General features: G+C 40.6%; 1 protein-coding gene across 1 annotated transcript in view; it reads left to right on the top strand.

Moving 5' to 3' along the window:
- Positions 1-19908, top strand: part of gad2 (glutamate decarboxylase 2) — a 131218-nt gene that overhangs the window by 110460 nt on the left and 850 nt on the right. Inside the window, exons 12-15 of the mRNA XM_020525646.2 lie at positions 1764-1842; positions 3657-3806; positions 8545-8652; positions 9808-9897. Of these exons, the coding sequence (XP_020381235.1) occupies positions 1764-1842; positions 3657-3806; positions 8545-8652; positions 9808-9897 (427 nt within the window). The remainder of the gene's footprint in view (positions 1-1763; positions 1843-3656; positions 3807-8544; positions 8653-9807; positions 9898-19908) is intronic.

Genomic DNA, 19908 nt, shown 5'->3' with positions numbered 1-19908 from the left:
GCCCGAAACGTCAGCCTCTCTGCTCCTATGATGCTGCTTGGCCTGCTGTGTTCATCCAGCCCTGCACCTTGTTGTCTAAGGAAGGATGGAACCTGGAACAGGGTGTGTAGTTTCTTGTGGAGCCAGCAGTACTGGCCTTATTTGGCTCTGGCTCTTATTCTGGGAGGTTTGGCCCATTGGGAAAGTCTCCTCTCTCAGGCCCCTGGTTAAAACAACACCTTAAGTCCAAAACACTATCAAATCCTTAACACTACACTCAACTCCCAATTTTTATATGCAACTCCCTGACGTCTATAAGTATTTTGTAACTGAATGTGCTTCTAATTAACCTTCACATTGCTGTCCCTGCAGGCTAAAAGAATTTACTCGGTGTGATTAATTTTATTTTTGGATTTGATGGTGCCCTAAAATCTGGTGCATTACCGACGCCATTATCCTGACCTCTTTATTACAAAGGGCCAGTATTTGTTGCTTATCACAAATTACCCTTGAGAAGGCTTTTGGGAGCTGACTCTATTGAGCTGTTGCAATCCATCTGTTGTGAATGCACCCACGGTGCTAGTAATATGGTTCCAAGTCAGGAAGGAGTGTGTCTTGAAGGCAAACATACAGATGGTGATATTCCAATGCGCCTGCTGTCATTGACCTTCAAGGTCGTAAAGGTTATGGGTTTATAAGAAGCCTCAGTGAGTTGCTGTTAGCCTCTACACATTTGGAAGTGGCTTAATGGATATCTTCGTTAGATAAGTCTAACATTGTGTGACTTACACTGTATGACATCTCGATTAAATGGTAACAGTGGGAGGTGTAGTTTGTCTAAAAGTGAAACACTAATTTGAGAATTATTGTAACAGTAACCCTATGGTATGTCAGAGTCCTTTATGGCTCACCCATATTTCAATGGAAAAATATTCCCCCTTGTCACTCCTTCTGAGGTTTATTATCAGCCAATTCCTAAACCTAGTTAGAACTGATAAGAGGCATATGGTGAATGAAAATGCATAATTTGGTTAACAATATCTAGAATTTTCAGGATCAGAGTCAAAAGCCTGGTGCTCCTTTCACAATGGCACTATGCATGTACCTGTATCACATGGACTGTGCACCACCACCTTCTCTAGAACAACTGGGAATGGGCAACAAACATTGGCCTTGCCAGTGATGCTTGCATTCTGTATAAGAATAAAATCAATTAAGAAACATAAGCTTTAAAAATAACATCACATTTATTGAGAAATTCAACTTGCATTGAAGACAGATGCAAAATCCACAAAGCATTCAATCTGACTCTTGGCTCAGGCCAATCTGAGGACCTGATCCAAATTTGGATTTGAGGTTTCTACCAACTAGCTGTAGATATCAAGCAAGCATCCTACCCCATCTCCAATCATGATATAGTGGATGCATTTTCCTGGAATTTCTTGAGCGTCTTCTGGTGGTTCCTATGTAGTCCCAGTAAATTATCATTTCCTTCACACACCTTAATTTTACCAACGATCCTATTCCTAGGATATAATTCTGATTAGCATATGATAGCAACTTTGCAATACTGTCAGACAGCTGAGTTGCTCAGGCCTGCTTAATATCACATTAAAAGGCCTTAGGTGATTAAATATAGGTTGACCCGTCACCTCTTCCCTTGATCCCTCCACATTCACACAACAGTCTCCAACAGTTTTTCACGTACAAAATGGGGGCTCTGCATTATCTGCTCTCCTCTGGATGATTTCATGAGTAAATACAGTTGATACTTTGACTTCCAGGGGCAATTCTGTCACATGGAATCCACACAAAATGATGGGAGTTCCACTTCAATGTTCTGCTTTACTCGTTAGGGAGGAGGTAAGGGTTATTTTCATGGCTCAATATTGCAGTTGTAAGTTTTAAGCATAGTTTACATATATATGCAGATGAGGATGTTCTCAGATTTGGTTAACAATATCTAGAATTTTCAGACTAAGAGTCAAAAACCTGTAGCTCCTTTCTTAATAGCACTCTGAATGAACCTGCATTACATGCAGGACTGTGCACCACATTCTCTGCTCAGCATAGTCATTGGTGATCTCGCTCAAGACAATGATAGAAGCCTCCAGCTAGTTCAAGGCAAACTTGGAGAATATAAACCTGGGCTTTCCATTCATGATTATTCAGCAATCTACCTGAAAATGCATGTGAAACGTTCAACGGCATTGGCTAAATAAGCAAAGGACCCGAGTATAATGTTACTCCATGTCAAAAAGTCAGCTGTTACTTGCTCTTGGTATATGATGGTTCAGTATGTGGCATCTCTTATCATTACACTGCTGCACCACAACTACCACATGGTTCAGAATGATCAAGCAACTCTCCTGCTCTTACCATCTGCCAAAGGTAGGCTGGGAGGACATATAGATTGGTAATCATGATGTGGAGGTGCCGGTGTTGGACGGGGGTGGACAAAGTCAGAAATCACACGACACCAGATTGGTAATCAACATGTTTTGCTCTGTTACAACACATCACTCAAAGTCATCAGGTCCTGAGGTGGGACTTGGACCCAGAGTTTCTAACTCAGAGTTAGGGATACCACCACCCCACCACAAAATGTCCTAATTCTTGGTGTATCTATAAATTGGGTCACTTAAACAAGGCACAATGAATGACAGCTGTCGGTTCTGCGTGCTCCTGTCTTATGATTGCCTATGTAATCATATTTCAGTAAAAATGGCAGTCCTGAAATTCTTAAGCTCACACTTTGCTTTCAGAATCCAGTGAAATGAGAAGCTGCTACAGAAATGAGTTTTTCAGAAGTCCCAGTATGACTCCATTAATTAGAACAGTCACCTGCCACTCAAAGGATGATCTTGAGGGCTCAGAAAGTCCAAAGAGATGGCAAGTAAACTTTGTGTCTGCTGTCAAGGGAACAATTACAGTTTTATAAGAACTGTCCAATTTAATCTCACTTATTAGCTTTTTCCCTGTAACCATGCAAATTAGTCCTTGTTAACTCCATGCCCAATTGCCTCTTGAAACTTCTGAGAATGTAACATGGAGGGCAGATAAAGGGGAGCCACCAGGCAAAGTGGATTTGGATTTCCATAAGGATTTCCAAAAGATGCCACAACAAAGGTCACTTTCAAGATAAGAGTTCATGGTATGATGTGAAGTATTAACATGAACAGAGAACTGTCCAATGAATGGTGAACAGGGAGTTCAGATAAATAGATTATTTTCAGATTGGCAAACTGAAAAGAATGGGGTTCTGTGCTAAGGCCTCAATTATTTATAACATATATTGACACTTAGTTCATTAGGTTTATCCCCAGTATAGAGGGATTATCATATGAGCAAATACTAAACAGGTTGGGACTCACTGGAGTTTAGAAGAATGACAGGTGATCTCATTGAAACATGTAGGATTCTTAAGGGGCTTGAGAGGTTAAGTGCTGAGAGGATGTTTCCCTTTATGGGAGAGTCTAGGACCAAAGGGCATAGTCTCAGAATAAAGGGATGCCAATTTAAGAACAGGAGAGTTAGTATACAGTTCACTGCCTCTAGAGTTAAAACTTTTATGTATTCCTTTCATGATCTCATTCATATAAATATCGTGGATTTTGTTTTCTTCCATGAGGTGTAATTGGCACAATTCATATTCACACTTGTTTGATCCTTTGCAGGGACTGCTGCAGAATTGTAATCAGATGAATGCTTGCTACCTTTTCCAACCTGATAAGCAATATGATTTGTCCTACGATACTGGAGATAAGGCATTACAGTGTGGGCGACATGTCGATATTTTTAAATTGTGGCTGATGTGGAGAGCTAAGGTAGGCATTTCAATTAGTAATTTCTTGTTAATTATACATTCCTTAGATAAATAATGGAGTGGGCACGGATTGTGACAACGTATTTGTTTTGGACTTTTCATGTTCATTTTTCTGAAGCCGGTATTTTATGAATTTAGCGTGTAAAACACTAACAGGTTTGATGTGTCAGTGTATAAAGGACATCAGCCCCTTCCACCTCGCCCACTAGCAGTGTTATGCGTTGAATGCTGCACATGCCTGTCCCACAGTGAACAGATCTCTCATAATAGAGCAAGCTCAACTGGCATGGATACTTTAATCTCAATGAGTTGGGCAGGACATACTGAGAGAGCACTAAGACTGTGGGAGAGCATGATTCCCATGCCACTTGCCACAGCAATCTTCATTCACATCACTGTCACTTCTGCAGGCGAGGCAGGTAGAGGGATCTTGCATTCAGGAACAGAGGAGCCTCAGGTCTTGACCTTGTCCAACAGGTACAAGGTACTTGCTCCCTGTGTGGATGAGGAAAAGGGCTGCAGGGAGGATGAGCCAACTGACCACTGCACCGTGGTACAGGAGGCCATTCAAGAGCAGGGAGCAAAAAGACAAGTGGTAGTTGTAGGGGATTCTATAATCAGGGAATAGAAGGAATCCTTTGTAAGCAGGATCAAGAGTCCCATATGATGGGTTGCCTGCCTGGTGTCAGGATAAGGGATATCTCTGACCAGCTTAAAAGGATATTGGAGAGGGTGGGGGAGGATCCAGTTGTTGTGGTCCATGTCGGAAAAAACAACATAGGCAAGACTAGGAAGGAGGGCCTGTTCAGGGATTATCAGGAGCTAGGAACAAAATTAAAGAGCAGGTCCTCAAGGGTTATAATCTCCAGGTTACTGCCCGAGCCACGTGCTAATTGGCATAAGGACACGAGAATAAGGGAAGTAAACAAGTGGCTAAAGGAGTGGTGCAGGAAAGAGGGGTTCCTTTTCATGGGGCACTGGCATCAGTATTGGAACAGGAGGGATCTGTATCGCTGGGACAGTATCCACCTGAACCAAGCTGGGACCAATGTTCTTGCGAAAGGGAAAATAGGCTGGTCAACAGGACTTTACACTAGAAAATGGGGGGGGAAGGAAGGGTAAAACTTCCTCAGTGGGGAACAAAACAACAGGCTAACATCTGTAGGGGTAGATTCCACTGTGTGGAAAAATATGAAAAAAATGACAGGAAAGGAGAACTCTAGCGAGTTTATTAAAGTCTCCGACACAGACACAAATAGGACAGAGTGTTTGGAAAGGGTTAGGAATCAAACTTCAAGCACACTGGATAAACGAGTGACAATGAGAAGAGGGACGGTTAATACGGGACAGAAGGTGTTATATCTGAATGCACGCGGTACAAGAAAGAAGGTAAATGAGCTTGTGGCGCAGATCGAAATTGGCAGGTATGAAGTGGTGGGCATCATGGAGACGTGGCTGCAAGGGGATCAGGATTGGGAGCTGAATATCCAAGGATATACACCCTATCAAAGACAGGCAGATGGGCAGAGGGGGTGGAGTTGCCTTATTAGTAAGAAATGAAATTAAATCAATGGTAAGAAACGAAGTAGGGTCAAATGGTGTAGAATCTGTGTGGGTAGAATTGACAAACCGCAAAGGTAAAAAAACCATAGTTGGAATTATATACAGGCCTCCAAACAGTTGTCAGGAGCTGGGGCGCAAGATACACCAGGTGATAGAAAAGGTGTGTAAGAAAGGCAAAGTTACGGTGATCATGGGGGATTTCAATATGCAGGTGGACTGGGAAAATCAGGTTGGTAGTGGGTTGCAAGAAAAGGAATTTGTGGAAGGTCTACAAAATGGCTTTTTCGAGCAGCTTGTGGTGGAGCCCACTAGGGAACAGGCAACAATGGATTTAGTGTTGTGCAATGAGGCAGACTTGATAAGGGAGCTTAAGGTGAAGGAAATGTTAGGAGACAGTGGTCGAATTTACTCTGCAACTTGAGAGGGAGAAGATAGAATCAGAGGTAATGGTATTACAGCTGAATAAAGGCAACTACAGAGGCTTGAGGGAGGATGTGGGCAGAATTGACTGGAAGAGGAGCCTAGCAGGAATGACAGTAAAATAGCAATGGCAGGAGTTTTTAGGTGTAATTCAGGAAACACAGCAAAAATTCATGCCTAGGAAAAAGAAGCATGGTACAGGGACGATGAGGCAAACATGGCTGACTAGGGAAGTCAGGGATATCATAAAAGCAAAAGAGAAAGCATATAATGTGGCGAAGGGCAGTGGGAAACCAGAGGATTGGGAAGCTTACAAAGACCAGCAGAGGGCAACATAAAAAGAAATAAGGAGAGAGAACATTAAATATGAGGCTAAGCTAATCATTAATATAAAGGAGGACTGTAAGAGTTTCTTTAATTATTTAAAGGGCAAAAGAGAGGCAAAAGTGGACATTGGACCACTGGAAAGTGATGGTGGAGAGACAGTAGTGGAGAACAAGGAAATGTCTGAGGAACTGAATAACTACTTTGTGTCAGTCTTCACAGTGGAAGAAACGAGTAATATCCCAAAAATTCGAGAGAGTGAGGGGGCAGAGCTAAGTATGGTGGCTATCCCCAAGGAGAAGGTGCTAGAAAAACTGAATGGCCTGAAGGTGGATAAATCACCTGGACCAGATGGACTACACCCAAGAGTTCTAAAGGATTATAGCTGAAGAAATAGTGGAAGCGTTAGTGGTGATCTTTCAGAAATCATTAGAGTCAAGGAGGGTCCCAGAGGACTGGAAAATTGCTAACGTGACACCTCTGTTTAAAAAGGGAGTAAGGCAAAAGATGGAAAATTACAGGCTGATTAGCCTAACCTTGTGGGTTAGATTTTGGAGTCCATTGTGAAGGATGAGATTTCTGAATACTTGGAAGTGTATGGTAAAATAGGACAAAGTCAGCATGGTTTCATCAAGGGGAGGTCATGCCTGACAAATCTGCTAGAATTCTTTGAGGAAGTAACGAGCAGGTTAGATCAAAGAGTGCCAATAAATGTTATCTACCTGGACTTCAAGAAGGCTTTTGACAAGATGCTGCACAGGAGGCTGAGTAAGATAAGGGCCCATGGTGTGAGAGGCAAGGTACTAGCATGGATAGAAGATTGGCTGTCTGGCAGAAAGCAGAGAGTGGGGATAAAAGGGTCTTTCTCAGGATGGCAGCCAATGACAAGTGGTGTTCTGCAAGGGTCAGTTTTGGGACCACAACTTTTCACTGTATACGTTAATGATTTAGATGAAGGAACTGTGGGCATTCTGGCTAAGTTTGCAGATGATACAAAGATGGGTGGAGGGACAGGTAGTATTGAGGATGCGGGGAGGCTACAGAAGGATTTGGACAGTTTAGGAGAGTGGGCAAAGAAGTGGCAGATGGAGTAAAATGTGGGAAAGTGTGAGGTCATGCATTTTGCTAAGAAGAATAGAGGTATGGACTATTTTCTAAACAGGGAGAAAATTCAGAAGTCTGAAATGCAAAGAGACTTGGGAGTTCTAGTCCAGAATTTTCTCAAGGTAAACTTGCAGGTTGAGTCATTAGTTAGGAAGGCAAATGCAACTTTGGCATTTATTTTGAGAGGACTTGAATATAAAAGCAGGGATGTATTTCTGAGGTTTTATAAGGCTCTGGTCAGGCCACATTTGGAGTATTGTGCGCAGTTTTGGGCCCCATATCTCAGTAAAGATGTGCTGGTCTTGGAGCAGGTTCAGAGGAGGTTCATGAGAATGGTCCCAGGAATGAAAAGCTTAACATATGAGGAATGTTTGAGGACTCTGGATCTATACTCAATGGAGTTTATAAGGATGAGGGGAGGGTCTAATTGAAACTTACACAATATTGAATGGCCTGGACAGTTTGGATGTTGGGAAGATGTTTCCATTGATAGGAGAGACTAGGACCCGAGGGCACAGCCTTAGAGTAAAGGGAGGATCTTTTAGAATGGAGATAAGTAGAAACTTCTTCAGCCAGAGGGTGGTGAATCAAAGGAACTCATTGCCACAGAAGGCTATGAAGGCCAGGTCATTGAGTATATTTAAGATGGAGATAGATAGGTTCTTAATTGTCAAGGGGATCAAGGGTTATGGGGAGAAAGCGGGAGAATGGGGTTGAGAAACTTATCAGCCATGATTAAATGGCGGAGCAGACTCTATAGACTGAATGGCCTAATTTCTGCTTCTATGTCTTACAGTCTTATGGTCTTAAGATAGCACAGAGCATAAAACCACAGATGAAAATGTGATACTATAATTGACGATGAGACAACTTTGTGAAGATTGTGATTGTGGGTGGCTTGTGCACTGAATTCCACAATAGCATCTCAAACAGAAAATCCTTGTGAGGTTGTCAGCAGTTTCCAGGCTGGACCAAAGGGGAAGTGGGAAGGGATCCTGGGAGTTAAGTGAATCTAAGGTACCGCATCTGGTGAAATTCTGAATGGAATTACTTTGAGGAAGTGGTGAGTAAAGAGCAGTCACAGTGTAACAGAGAGTTAGCTTTAATCTCTGCCACTCACTTTCTGAATGAGACTGGTCCAGTTCTGAGAACTGCTCAAACACCCTCCCTGGCCATCTGCCTCATCCTCACTTGACTGTGAATAGTCATTGATACAAAAAGAACCATCAAAGAAAAGCAAAGTACATTTAACTTCCAAAGTTGCTTGATGATTTAAAAAAGTGTTTGCACCATGATAAAGGCAAACTGAACTTTTGTCTTTCTTATAGGGTACTATGGGATTTGAGGCACAGATTGACAAGTGTTTGGAGCTTTCAGATTACTTGTACAATAAGATAAGGAACAAAGAAGGATTCGAAATGGTGCTTGATGGAAGAGTATGTTTAAATTTATTTTTCAGTTGCTACGATGAAATGGTTAAAATCAAATGGAGGACATGCAAAATCCTATCAAACATGAAAAATAAATATTTCAAATACAGTTTGCTTCCATTCTGTTCACATAGAATCCATGTAATTGTGATGTTGTATTTTGACTGAATAGAGTAAATTTTTTTCGCCAGTTGTCAGTATTCTGAGCTGCCTTTCACCATCTAAGCTGCTTCTCATCCCTCCAAGCTACTGTCAACTTCATTGAGCAGCCCCTGAGCTAGGCAATCTGCTTGTTTCCTCTGAACTATCTCTGACTCCAAAGAGCTGTTTACAGCCTTCTGATCCTGCTGGATCACCTCCAAGAGGTGGGAGAAGAAGGTTATCATATCAATAATTGTTTTGATATAAGACAAAGCCAAGTAATTCAGCATCGGCATGACAGTATTTACGAAATTAAGAGCGACTTGCCATTCATTATTGGTCATGTGTCCTTACTGTTGGATCTAGAAGTCAGGAACAATTACAGCTCTGAAGAGAAAGATATAATTACTGTTTCTTGCTCGAACAGTTAACTGGAATACCAATTTAGAACGATAGGAGTTGTGAGCTCACTAGATGTGTAAACAGTATCTCTTGAGACAACACACCAGCATCACAGAATCATAATTTGTGCTATAAACTCTCATAAAAAAGCACTGATCAATTACAACAATAAGAGTGACAGCCAAACATAAGAAGCTGAGTTACAATCCAACTAAGAGTCACTAGAATCCAGTGCAAGGGTCAGATTCACATTAAGCATGAATTAAGATAAAAAGTCAGAGCACAACAGATCTAAACCTCTGATCCTCATCCTCTGTTTCTCAGATACAGAATAACAATCAAGGTGAAAATCAGAACAATAATCAGTAGAAATATTTTCTCCCCTTTATTATTTGCAGTGCAATGAAATGCAGTTTGGGCTTTTGCTAAGTCATACAGAGAAAACTTCCTCTCAATGCAACAGTTTATAAGAAACTGAATAACACCATCCAAAAGCCTTAACGTTTGTTTATAATTTACTGATATGTTAGGTGAAATAACGTAAGTGCTTGCTATTCACTTTGCTTAATTTAAGTCTCAGGTTCCTGAATGAACATTTTTGCTATTTCTATTGTTCAGCCACAGCACACCAATGTCTGCTTCTGGTACCTGCCTCACAGCATTCGTCACTTACCAGATAATGAAGAACGAAGGAGTTTGCTCATGAAGGTGAGTCAGAAAAATACAACATCGGGTTCCCAACTTATTGGTGAATAAGATGAGGCAATTAAGCTGAATTCCTGCTGTGTAATAATGAGGGGATGGGGCTATTTCAGTAGGTTGTTGTCTACTCCGGCATAGGCCATTCTAGCAAATTAGAACAATGAATAAAGTGGTAACAAAAGCAAAATACTGAGGATGCTGGAAACCTGAAACGTAAACAGCAGCTCATGCAATCTTTATGGAGAGAGAAACAATGTTAATATTTCAGGTTTCAAAAGAGCAAATCAGGATTAGCAAACATTAACATTTGCTTAAATTTTCCAGATTCGAGATCACCGAAAGATGTTTGTCAGGGCACTATGGAGATTCTAACATTAGTCATATGTGGGAATTGCATGGGAAGTTTAACTTCTGATGGCCAGATTACTGCTGCCCAGGAACCTACAAGAAGACTTTAGCCAGATATAAAGACTCATCTGGACACTTATTGAGGAATTGTTAGATAGTTTAATATCTTGTCTAACACCTGTTTGAGCATTATAATTGAGACTCCCTCTCAAACACCATCCACTGCCAACTCAGCAACTATGCCCCAAATCACATCTGACAGACTCAGCCTCCCCAATGACCCAAACCACGATGACCCGACGACCTCCTGACCACCCCCTGAATACCCAATGAAATCTCCCCAACCTGATTCAAATACCCTCAACCACCCATCAAACCTGTGACCTGACCCCACTGTCCCTCAGACTGATCAGGCCACCCCAACCATCTGACTCCTGCCCCACCATCAACAAGCTGCAAACCACACAGCAAACTGCCAAACTGATCAAACGCCCCCACTTGAAACTCAACTACCTACCCACCGACTCAATTATTCACCCACTCACTCATTCACTAACCCAAACTCACTCAATAAAAGATGTGGAACTTCAAAAACTTACCTAAATGCAACATCCTTTCATCTCCTGCTCTTGACTTTACCACACCAACAGATCCTACCCTGGAGATGCTGTGTTGCCCATTTCTGCTTCAGCTGGGATAGGAAGATCCTGGAAGAAATGGGCTGCATCATCAGATGGGGAAAGGCTTCATTGACAGCTGATTGGAAGAGCTTGCCAATAAGTTTCATCTTAGCTATTGCAATGCACTCCTGGCTGCCCATCTACTTTGATTTTTTTTTTAAAAATGACAAAGGGTACATTCAGGGAATGCGAACATCACTGGCTGAGCCAGCGTTTATTGCTCATCCCTAATTGCCCTTAGAAAGGTAGTGGTGAGCTGCCTTTTCTTTACTGTTGGTAGCTCATGTGGTGTACATATAACAGTAAAGCTGTTAGTAAGAGAGTTCCAGGATTTTGACCAGTGACATTGTTTGTTGATATAATTGCAAGTCAAAATGGTGTGTCGTTTGGAGTGGAACTGAAGTCGTCCAAACCTAAGGTCATCTACTGTCCATATCTTATCTTACATCATATCTTATTCTTATCACACCATTGCTTGCTGAAATACATTGGCTCCCAGTCAAAAAAAAATCTTGATTTTCAAATTCTCATCCTTGTTTTCAAATTCGTTATGGTTTCTCTCCCTTTCTCTGTCATTTTTTTCAATGCCACAACCATCTGAGATATCTCTCTAATTCTGGTCCCTTGTGCATGCCTAATTTTAAATGTTTCACTCTTGGTGGATATGTTTTCAGTAGCCTAGGCTCCAAACTCTGCAATTTCCTCCCTTCAGATCTCCACCTCTTTACCTCACTTTCCTTATTTAAGACACTCCTTAAGGCCTACGTCTTTGACCGTGCTTCAGACCATCTGACCTAATATCCCCTTAAGTGACTTGGCGTCATGCTTTGTTCTATAAAGTTATTTGAGAAGCACCTTGGAACATCGTAATAAATTGAAGGCGTTACATAAATATATCTGTTGGTACAGACAGAAACAGCTTCTGTTAGGGTGGAAGGCTAGGATTTGGGGGCTCAACCTGAAAGTAAATGCTAGACATTTCAAAAGTGAAGTTAGGAAACTCTTCTACTTACAAAGAGTAATGGAAATTTGGAACATTCTTCCAAATCAAATCTGAGATTGATCATATTTTGTTAACAACAGTTATGGGATAAAGGGGAGTTTATGGAGTTAGATCACATGACCTCATTGAATGCTAGAACATGCTGAAGCATTGAAATTGCTGCCTTCTGTTCCAGAAGCTGCCTTTTTCATGGTGCCTTCCGCACCACCAGCCTTTGAGATCTTTAAATACTAATTTCCAGTTAAGAGCCTTATTCTACAGTTCCTGGTATCAACCTTGTTCCTTATAGGCTGCCAGGCAGGAGGTGTGGAATTGTCCTTCCTTCAAGGAACTCAGTGCCCCTTCAATGTACCTGGCAGCAGGAAGGGTGGGAACAATTTCGCCACCTCCCCCTCATCCTCTTCATGACCACCATCCCACAACCTGTCCTGCTGCAATTACTAACCTGTAGCAAGGTATCCAGCAATGATTCTAAACCTCACAAGTGTCATACCAGCAGGAGCCAAAACCTTCTCAGTAGTAAAGACATTCAATAGAGCTGTCAACCTCAGACTGACAGTTTCTGATTGACAGGGCTTCCTCCTCCACAGCCCTTGATCGCAGGCGAAGTGTCAGCTTGAGTACATGTGAAGTAATGGATCGTTCTGAAAGAGGTAGCGTGTGGCTCTTGCTAGTGCTCCACCCAACACTCTAAACTCCCAGTGCCTCAATAATTTTCTGGTCTATAATTGTGAGATACAAATGAGGCATATTAATTCCTGTACGTTATACAGATTTGTCTTAGTTGCCGGTCTATGTGTTTCTTAAGCAAGGCAATACCTGTATCCAAAGCGGTTACAGGTATATCCAACTAACTATGCAGTTCTTTTGTTACTATGCACTCACAGTGACCTCATATATTTCCTTTTGACTTGTATGATAACTTTACTTCACTCTCTTCAGAGTGAAAGAAATATGATTTGAGCGTGCTGCGATGAGTTTGGATATTGCCAGTATCATGTGAAATAGAGCTGTACTTCTGCATTATGGCAAAAATATTTCCAAGATATGTTTGACATACTAGATGGCAGACTGATACTGAAAATGATACAAATTTGAAATGTTGAGGCTGTGGAAAATCTAACTGGACATTCAATCCCAAGAAAAATATAATGTTTGAATTAATCATATTTGCATGGACTGACAACAAAATGATAAACCTGCAGATTTTTAGACATGCATGAAGCATATGTTAAGCAGCCAAATCATGTTTAATTGATGCAGGTCAAGAAATCAAAACAAAAATTGTTGTTGTATGGTTGCTCTTCAGGAAAGTTGTCTTTAAAGTTCTAAGAAGATGAGCAGTTAGAATCGGTGAATTCCAAACATGAAAAGACACAGCAGAATTTTAACTATCAAAGGTGAAAGGGAGAAGGAGAAGTTCAGCTTTGGGTGAAGGCGAATATAGTTCTGAAAACTGGCACAGGGTTAGAAACCTGACCTGATCCTACCCACTTCTGGGTTTTAACTCAGGAGCTTGCAAGACAGCAGGAAATACCAATGGTGCTGATGAATAAATAATTTCAATATTTAAATCTCCATTTAACGCCAGCTTTAACCTGGATTTCTGGCTTCAAAGGCCAGCAGATGGTTTGCCTGAGCTTTGTTGAATGCATGAATGGGCGGCACAGTGGCTATGGGTGGCATGGTAGCTCAGTGGTTAGCACTGCTGCCTCACAGCGCCAGGAACCTGGGTTCAATTCCACCCTTGGGTGACTGTCTGTGTGGAGTTTGCATATTCTCCCCATGTCTGCATGAGTTTGCTCCGGTTTCCTCCCACAGTCCAAAGATGTGCAGGGTAGGTGGATTGGCCATGCTAAATTGCCTGTAGTGTCCAGGTGAGTTAGACATGGGGAAATGGAGGGGCAGGGGAATGAGTTGGGGTGGGATGCTTTTTGGAGGGGAAGTGTGGACTTGTTGGGCCGTATGGCCTGTTTCCACACTGTAGGGATTCTATGAATGTCAATCAGATGAGAACAGGGAGAAATGCTCATTTAGTGAAACTGACAGTCTGGGAAACCTTGAACCATATGAAACTGAATAGTTGCAGCCTTGTCTAGCTGAGAGGCTGGTGCTCACAGCAATTCTCTTGAGTAAGAGGAACATACTGTGGATCCTGCATAGCTCAAGCAGAAACAGACAATGCTGAAGAAACTCAGCATGTCTGCCAACATTTGCAGGGAGGGAAACAGAGTTAATGTTTCAAATCCCATGACTATTGTTCACTTCTTCAGCACTGTTTTAATTCTTCTGAGAGTCTGTTTTCTAGTTTGATTTCCAACTTCTTGGAAGTCAATTCAGCTGTCTTGGTTTCCCTACCATCCTTAACCACAGCATGGGAACAGTTTCTAGAACTCTACCTTGTACTTCTGATGAGAAATCAGTGAACCAGCAACACCAAAATCATCAGCAGTTGGAATTGCAATAGCAACATTAGCAGCAGTACCACCTGTCTACTCCTCTGCCACATCCTACACCACAGGACAAAGGGAATGGGCGCAGATTATCAGATTGAAGGGGGTGAGGCTCCCAACACAGTTTTAACTCCCTTAACATGAGTACCAGTGCCTCGAGGGGCTCAGGCTTTCATGGTAGAATGTTGCTGACATCTACAGCCAAGATGTCTTTTCCAGTGCCAATGATTGACAAAGTGGCAATCGCAGGAACCATAATCCATATTGCCTTCTCCTCCTTGCTGTCCTGCACTCTCCTCTACTGCAAGGAGAGAAAAACAGGCAATAAACTGCATGGAGAGGAGAGGACTTCAGTTATGGAGAGTCAACGAGAGTGCACAAAGACGATGGTGAAGGTCAGCACTGACTGTTCAAATGGGGATTCGAGGAACTATCTGGTGAGAGAGGAATGAATGGAGCTGTATGGTATTTTGATCTAAGGAATGTCATGTGTGCGGATGCCGGAGAAGTTTGAGTATGGAGCTTGGCACTCAACTGATTTGCCCTCCTGCGGTCATTGAAAATCTTGGGATACAGTCTTCCTGTTCAAGGGGCCACACTCCTACCATTCACTCACTCAGACACTTCTATTCATTTCTGCTTGGTTCAAGAAGCCGACTTGTTTATATTGTCCATCACTTCACTTCTGCCTATCACAACTGAGCCTCCAAGTAATAATTCAAGACTCAAGAGCCTTTAACTTGTGCTTTAAACCACTTGGACATTAAGATACTGGTCTAGGGTATGTCAGGCTATGGATGTCAGTGTCCCTGAGGCTGCTTACTTTTGATCCCTAAGTAAGTTTCTTCAACTCTTTATGTACTGTAACACTCTTTTATTTACATCTGTACATATTGGATTATCAAATACACCTCTTTCATGCAGTGTGTAGAACTGGTCCACTTGCTCATTCTAGATTGGAGTCTTCTCCTTCACTAATATCAGAGACATATGATTAGTTACATCATCATGAGTTACATGTATCTTTCATGCCCCCCGCCCCATCAAATTTCTTTAGACTTGGTCTGCATTATTCCAGTGGTATACTTGTATTTACCAGCATAGTACAGCAAATTTTGTTTTAATCAGCACTGTTGATAATCCAGCAAAAATTATATACCTAAAATATTGTGAAGTTTACTGTATTATTCTGTCCAAATATTATAGTTTCTTTTAAATTTATTTACCTCAATGTAAATATACTATCTTCTCAATTGAATGGCCATATGAAATATCAACAGTTGATTCAATTTCGAGTCAACTTCTCTTCAAATACCGCAATATCCAAGTAGTCAGTTGAGAATGCAAGTGAGAAGACTCTTTGCCGGTAAGCTTTATTTAAAGCAAACTTGCATTATTATTTAAGTGTTTTATGCTGTAAATAAAGTATAACAGTATTGTGTATACCCCCTGCATTACATTTCTATTACTTAGCACGTGTTTTTGATTATGCGGACTTTTTGATTATCCAGAATATTTGATCAATCGGCAGTCCCATAGGTGCCAGATAATAAGAGGTTTACTGTATTTGTAGTGTTTAACATTGTTATTACTCATCACCATTTTCACCATTTGTCCACTTCCTATCTCAAAGCCAAATCTCAACGATCAAGAAAATCTGGAAATCTGTCAGTGTCTACCGATCTGGTTTACTTGAGTTTGACACTAGATTGATGCTGTTGTATGAAGGATTTAGAGGGATATGGGTCAAATGCTGGCAAATGGGACTAAATGAATTTAGGATATCTGGTCAGCATGGAAGAGTTGGACCAAAGGGTCCATTTCCATGTTGTACAACTGTACAACTGCAAAACACTATGATCTGAGACAAGACGTCTTGCTACAATTACTAGTCTTGGTGTAACCACACCTGGGAATATTATGTATAATTTTGATCTCCATACATTAGAAAGGATATACCTGCTACAGAAGGAATGCAATCAAGTTTCAACTAGCTGTTTCCCAGAATTGTCTTAAGGAGGGATTGAGGAAACTGGGTCTGTATTCTCTAGAATTTTGAAGAGTGTGAGGTGATCTTATTCAAACATACAAAATTCTTTCAGGGCTTGACAGGATGGATGGAGGAAGGATGTTTCTCTTGGATAGGGGTCTATAACCAGGGGATATAGTCTCAGAAAAAGGAGCAGACCATTTAAGACTGAGCTGAGGAGAATTATTTTTCATTCAGAGCTTGGTGAATTTTTAGAATTCTTTTCATTTGAGAGTTTTTAAACGCAGTCATTGAATGTGGCAAAGACTGAAATCAATAGATTTCTAGACATTAAAGTCATCGAAGGAAATGGCTTTGAAGTAGAAGATCAACCACAATCTCATTAAATGGCAGAGTAAACAAATGTGAAAGACCTAATGGGCTACTTCCATTCCTACTCCCTATATTCCAATATTCCATGTAAAATACTTTGTGCATCCTAAAGTGCCGAAAAGTGTTATATAAATCCAAATCTTTATTTTCTTTCTTTATCACATCAACGTACTTCAGTCTTAACAGCAACATTATTTCAATAGTAACAAGCCATTTTGGGTAAATTTAATCATGTTAAATTTTGGACTAGAATAAAAAAAACATATTATGCCTCTACAAAGAGAAAGTGTTCAGTAAATGGACAAACATTTCCATGTAGATTCATGTTAAACAATCCAAGTTTTCATTTTAAGATAAATTATCCTTCTTCTGAATGGTACTCCTTTCTGCAATTCTATCATTACTTACATATTACAATTCAAGATGTACAATGCTCATAAACATATACATAAATTAGCTTTATAAATGTAACTTCCATGCGTCATCTCCCTGGAGCTGATCCTATCTTTGACCTTGAGCTTCATATTTGAGCTTTGCTTCTATCTTTCTCCATATGTCATAATGTATAATGTTGATTTACTGACAAAAGGAATTTAAGATGACCTAGTTAGCACGATTTGTCCTTCCACTGTCATCTTCGTTTTCTTTGTCAATCTAACATGCCCTGGAGTTTTCATGATCTCTTTGCCGCGTTTCTGCTTCCTATTCATGCACTTTCAATATTGTAGGCTGTACACATTTTAAAATACTCATGTGTTTTCCTCTCTTCTACACCCTAGGTTTTGTTTTACTGTGATGTTTCCAAACCTTTTGTGTTGGGAATAACCTACAGATATTAACATTGTCCAAGGTTCCTCATTCTTCAACTTCTGAGAGACCTGAATTTATTTGTACTCTGGGCCTGTGTGTTTGCCTTTAACAGAATGTGTTACCTGATGTGGCAAAGCTTATGCTATTTCCTACGGCATAAGAAACTGGGTCTAGATATTCTGGTATTAAAAAATCTAACAGAAATGTATTACAATGAACTATTATGTACAAACATAAATGCCTGGGCTAATATTAGGTTACAATAGAGAAGCCTGTTTCCAGTGTCAATGCACTGAATTAGTGGTCTACTGTACAATCTGTGATGGTCTCGTGTAGGCTGTTCCATGGATCACCACTTGCTGAGTTCCATGTCTTTCAGGACACTTAATGGTAATATCATGGAACTAGCTTCCATGTGGATTTTAGCTCTTGTGTGCTGTCCTGCCCTTTCAGGATATATGACATTAATGGTTGTAAACATTTCTGACCACATTACACCATTAACATGCTGTATGAAATTTATGATGTGGAAAACTTGGTCATCTTCTGAAATTAACTTGGTGACTCTAAACCTGATTGATGTGTTTGCATTTGTGCACTTTGTTAAAATTTTCCTTGTTGCCAATATTGTACCGTCTTTTGGTCACCTGTGTTTTCTTCTGAGGTTTGACTTGACCTTTGGAACCAGAGTTCCTGGGCATAATTGTCCAATGTCCTTTGGTGTCACATGTTTTACAGGTATCAAGAAAAGCTGAACAGCTTTTGGCTAGGTGCAACAAACAACATCTGTTATCGATTTTGTTGGTTAGGTACACTTGCTGACTATAGTAAAAGTGTTAACTTCACCTAAAGCATGTAATTATTGTTGGTCTGTCACTATGGCTTCATTGTGTCCATCCTCAAGTAGTATGTCATTAAAATGGCCCTTTTGTCTTTCCCAAAAGGTCCTTCCTAAAGGCTTTAATTGGTGTAGAAGTGATGACGAACGCAATGAGTCTCTCTGATACTTGTTCTTCAGAAAAATCACACATATGCCCTTTGTTCCTGCAGTGTCTGAAGAACTGGTCAATAAATTATGGATTTGCTGTTTGTTTGACATGAATTGGATCCTGTTAGTCCTGTAGTTAACTCCTACATAGATCCAGATTTTTTTTGGATCTTTCTGCTTGTCCATAGAAAGATCAGATGTGCTAATTCAGTCAATCCTCACCTGGTCAATGTCAAGCAACATTTTTAGAGCTCTTTTTCTCAGAATGTTTCTATAATTTTGTCAATAAAATTGAGCTGCAAACATTGTTTGAACAGCTCTAATTCAGTAAGGGTATCACTGGGTGCCCAATCCATAATGAGGTTTCTGCGATCTGTGATTCAGCCTTAAAAACATTTAAGCTGAGTATCCTGACTTTGTGGCGGTGGAAATGAAAACTGTTTCTCCCTTCATAACAAAGACTTAGCAGCTAATGTCATAAGAGACTGTTACTTATGTATCAACTGTCAGGAACAGAGCGTTCTAGGCTTCTATATTGCATTACACTGGCTTTGTATCCCAGCTCAAAAGCAGACGTCAGCTATTTTATTTTAGTTGAAACAATCTTTATTGTGAAAGAACTTATGTTCTGGTCAAAATAAACTGTTTTTTCTTGGCCATTAATGCTTTACTACAAATCTGCACATCTATCTGTACTCACAAAAATTGTTGTTGCTTAAGAGTGAGCAACTCTCCCTTTGTTCGAATTCTTTGTTATCCAGAGCTTTTGTCGAGTTAGTTTTCAACTCATTTTCCAAACATTTGCTAAAAAGGTATTAGATTATTTTAAAGATGGTTACTGCAGCTATCATTGTGTGTGTTTATTTCTAACAGGGTGTTTTACCTGATGTAGCAACAGTTATATTATCATCCTTAACATAAACTGAACATGGATATTGTGAGATTGAAGAATCCAACAGATGTTTATTGTAACTAACTATTATGTAGAAACATTACACACTTCAGACAGATAGGTGTCAGGGCTAATATCAAGCTATTAGGTTACAACTAGGGAGCATGTTTCCACTAGATTGTCATGCTTCAAGTCATCCAAGATGAGATCAAGCATGAGATCTTTATACCTTCAGGTCACATGCTATAACACAGTATTGATATCGTAAGCATGACCCTTAAATGTTTAATGACATACTAAACATGAGACAACAACATGGGCTACTTAATTGTGATAAACCAACTGATAGATTGAGTTAGAGATAGAAGGAACTGCAGATGCTGGAGAATCTGAGATAACAAGGTGTAGAGCTGGATGAACACAGCAGGCCAAGCAGCATCAGAGGAGCAGGAAGGCTGACGTTTCGGGCCTAGACCCTTCT

Source organism: Rhincodon typus, chromosome 2, assembly GCF_021869965.1.
Source record: "Rhincodon typus isolate 14 chromosome 2, sRhiTyp1.1, whole genome shotgun sequence".
Classification (NCBI taxonomy): Eukaryota; Metazoa; Chordata; class Chondrichthyes; order Orectolobiformes; family Rhincodontidae; genus Rhincodon; species Rhincodon typus.
The sequence above is the reverse complement of the archived record's forward strand: the minus strand, read 5'-3'. Positions and strand labels throughout refer to the sequence as shown.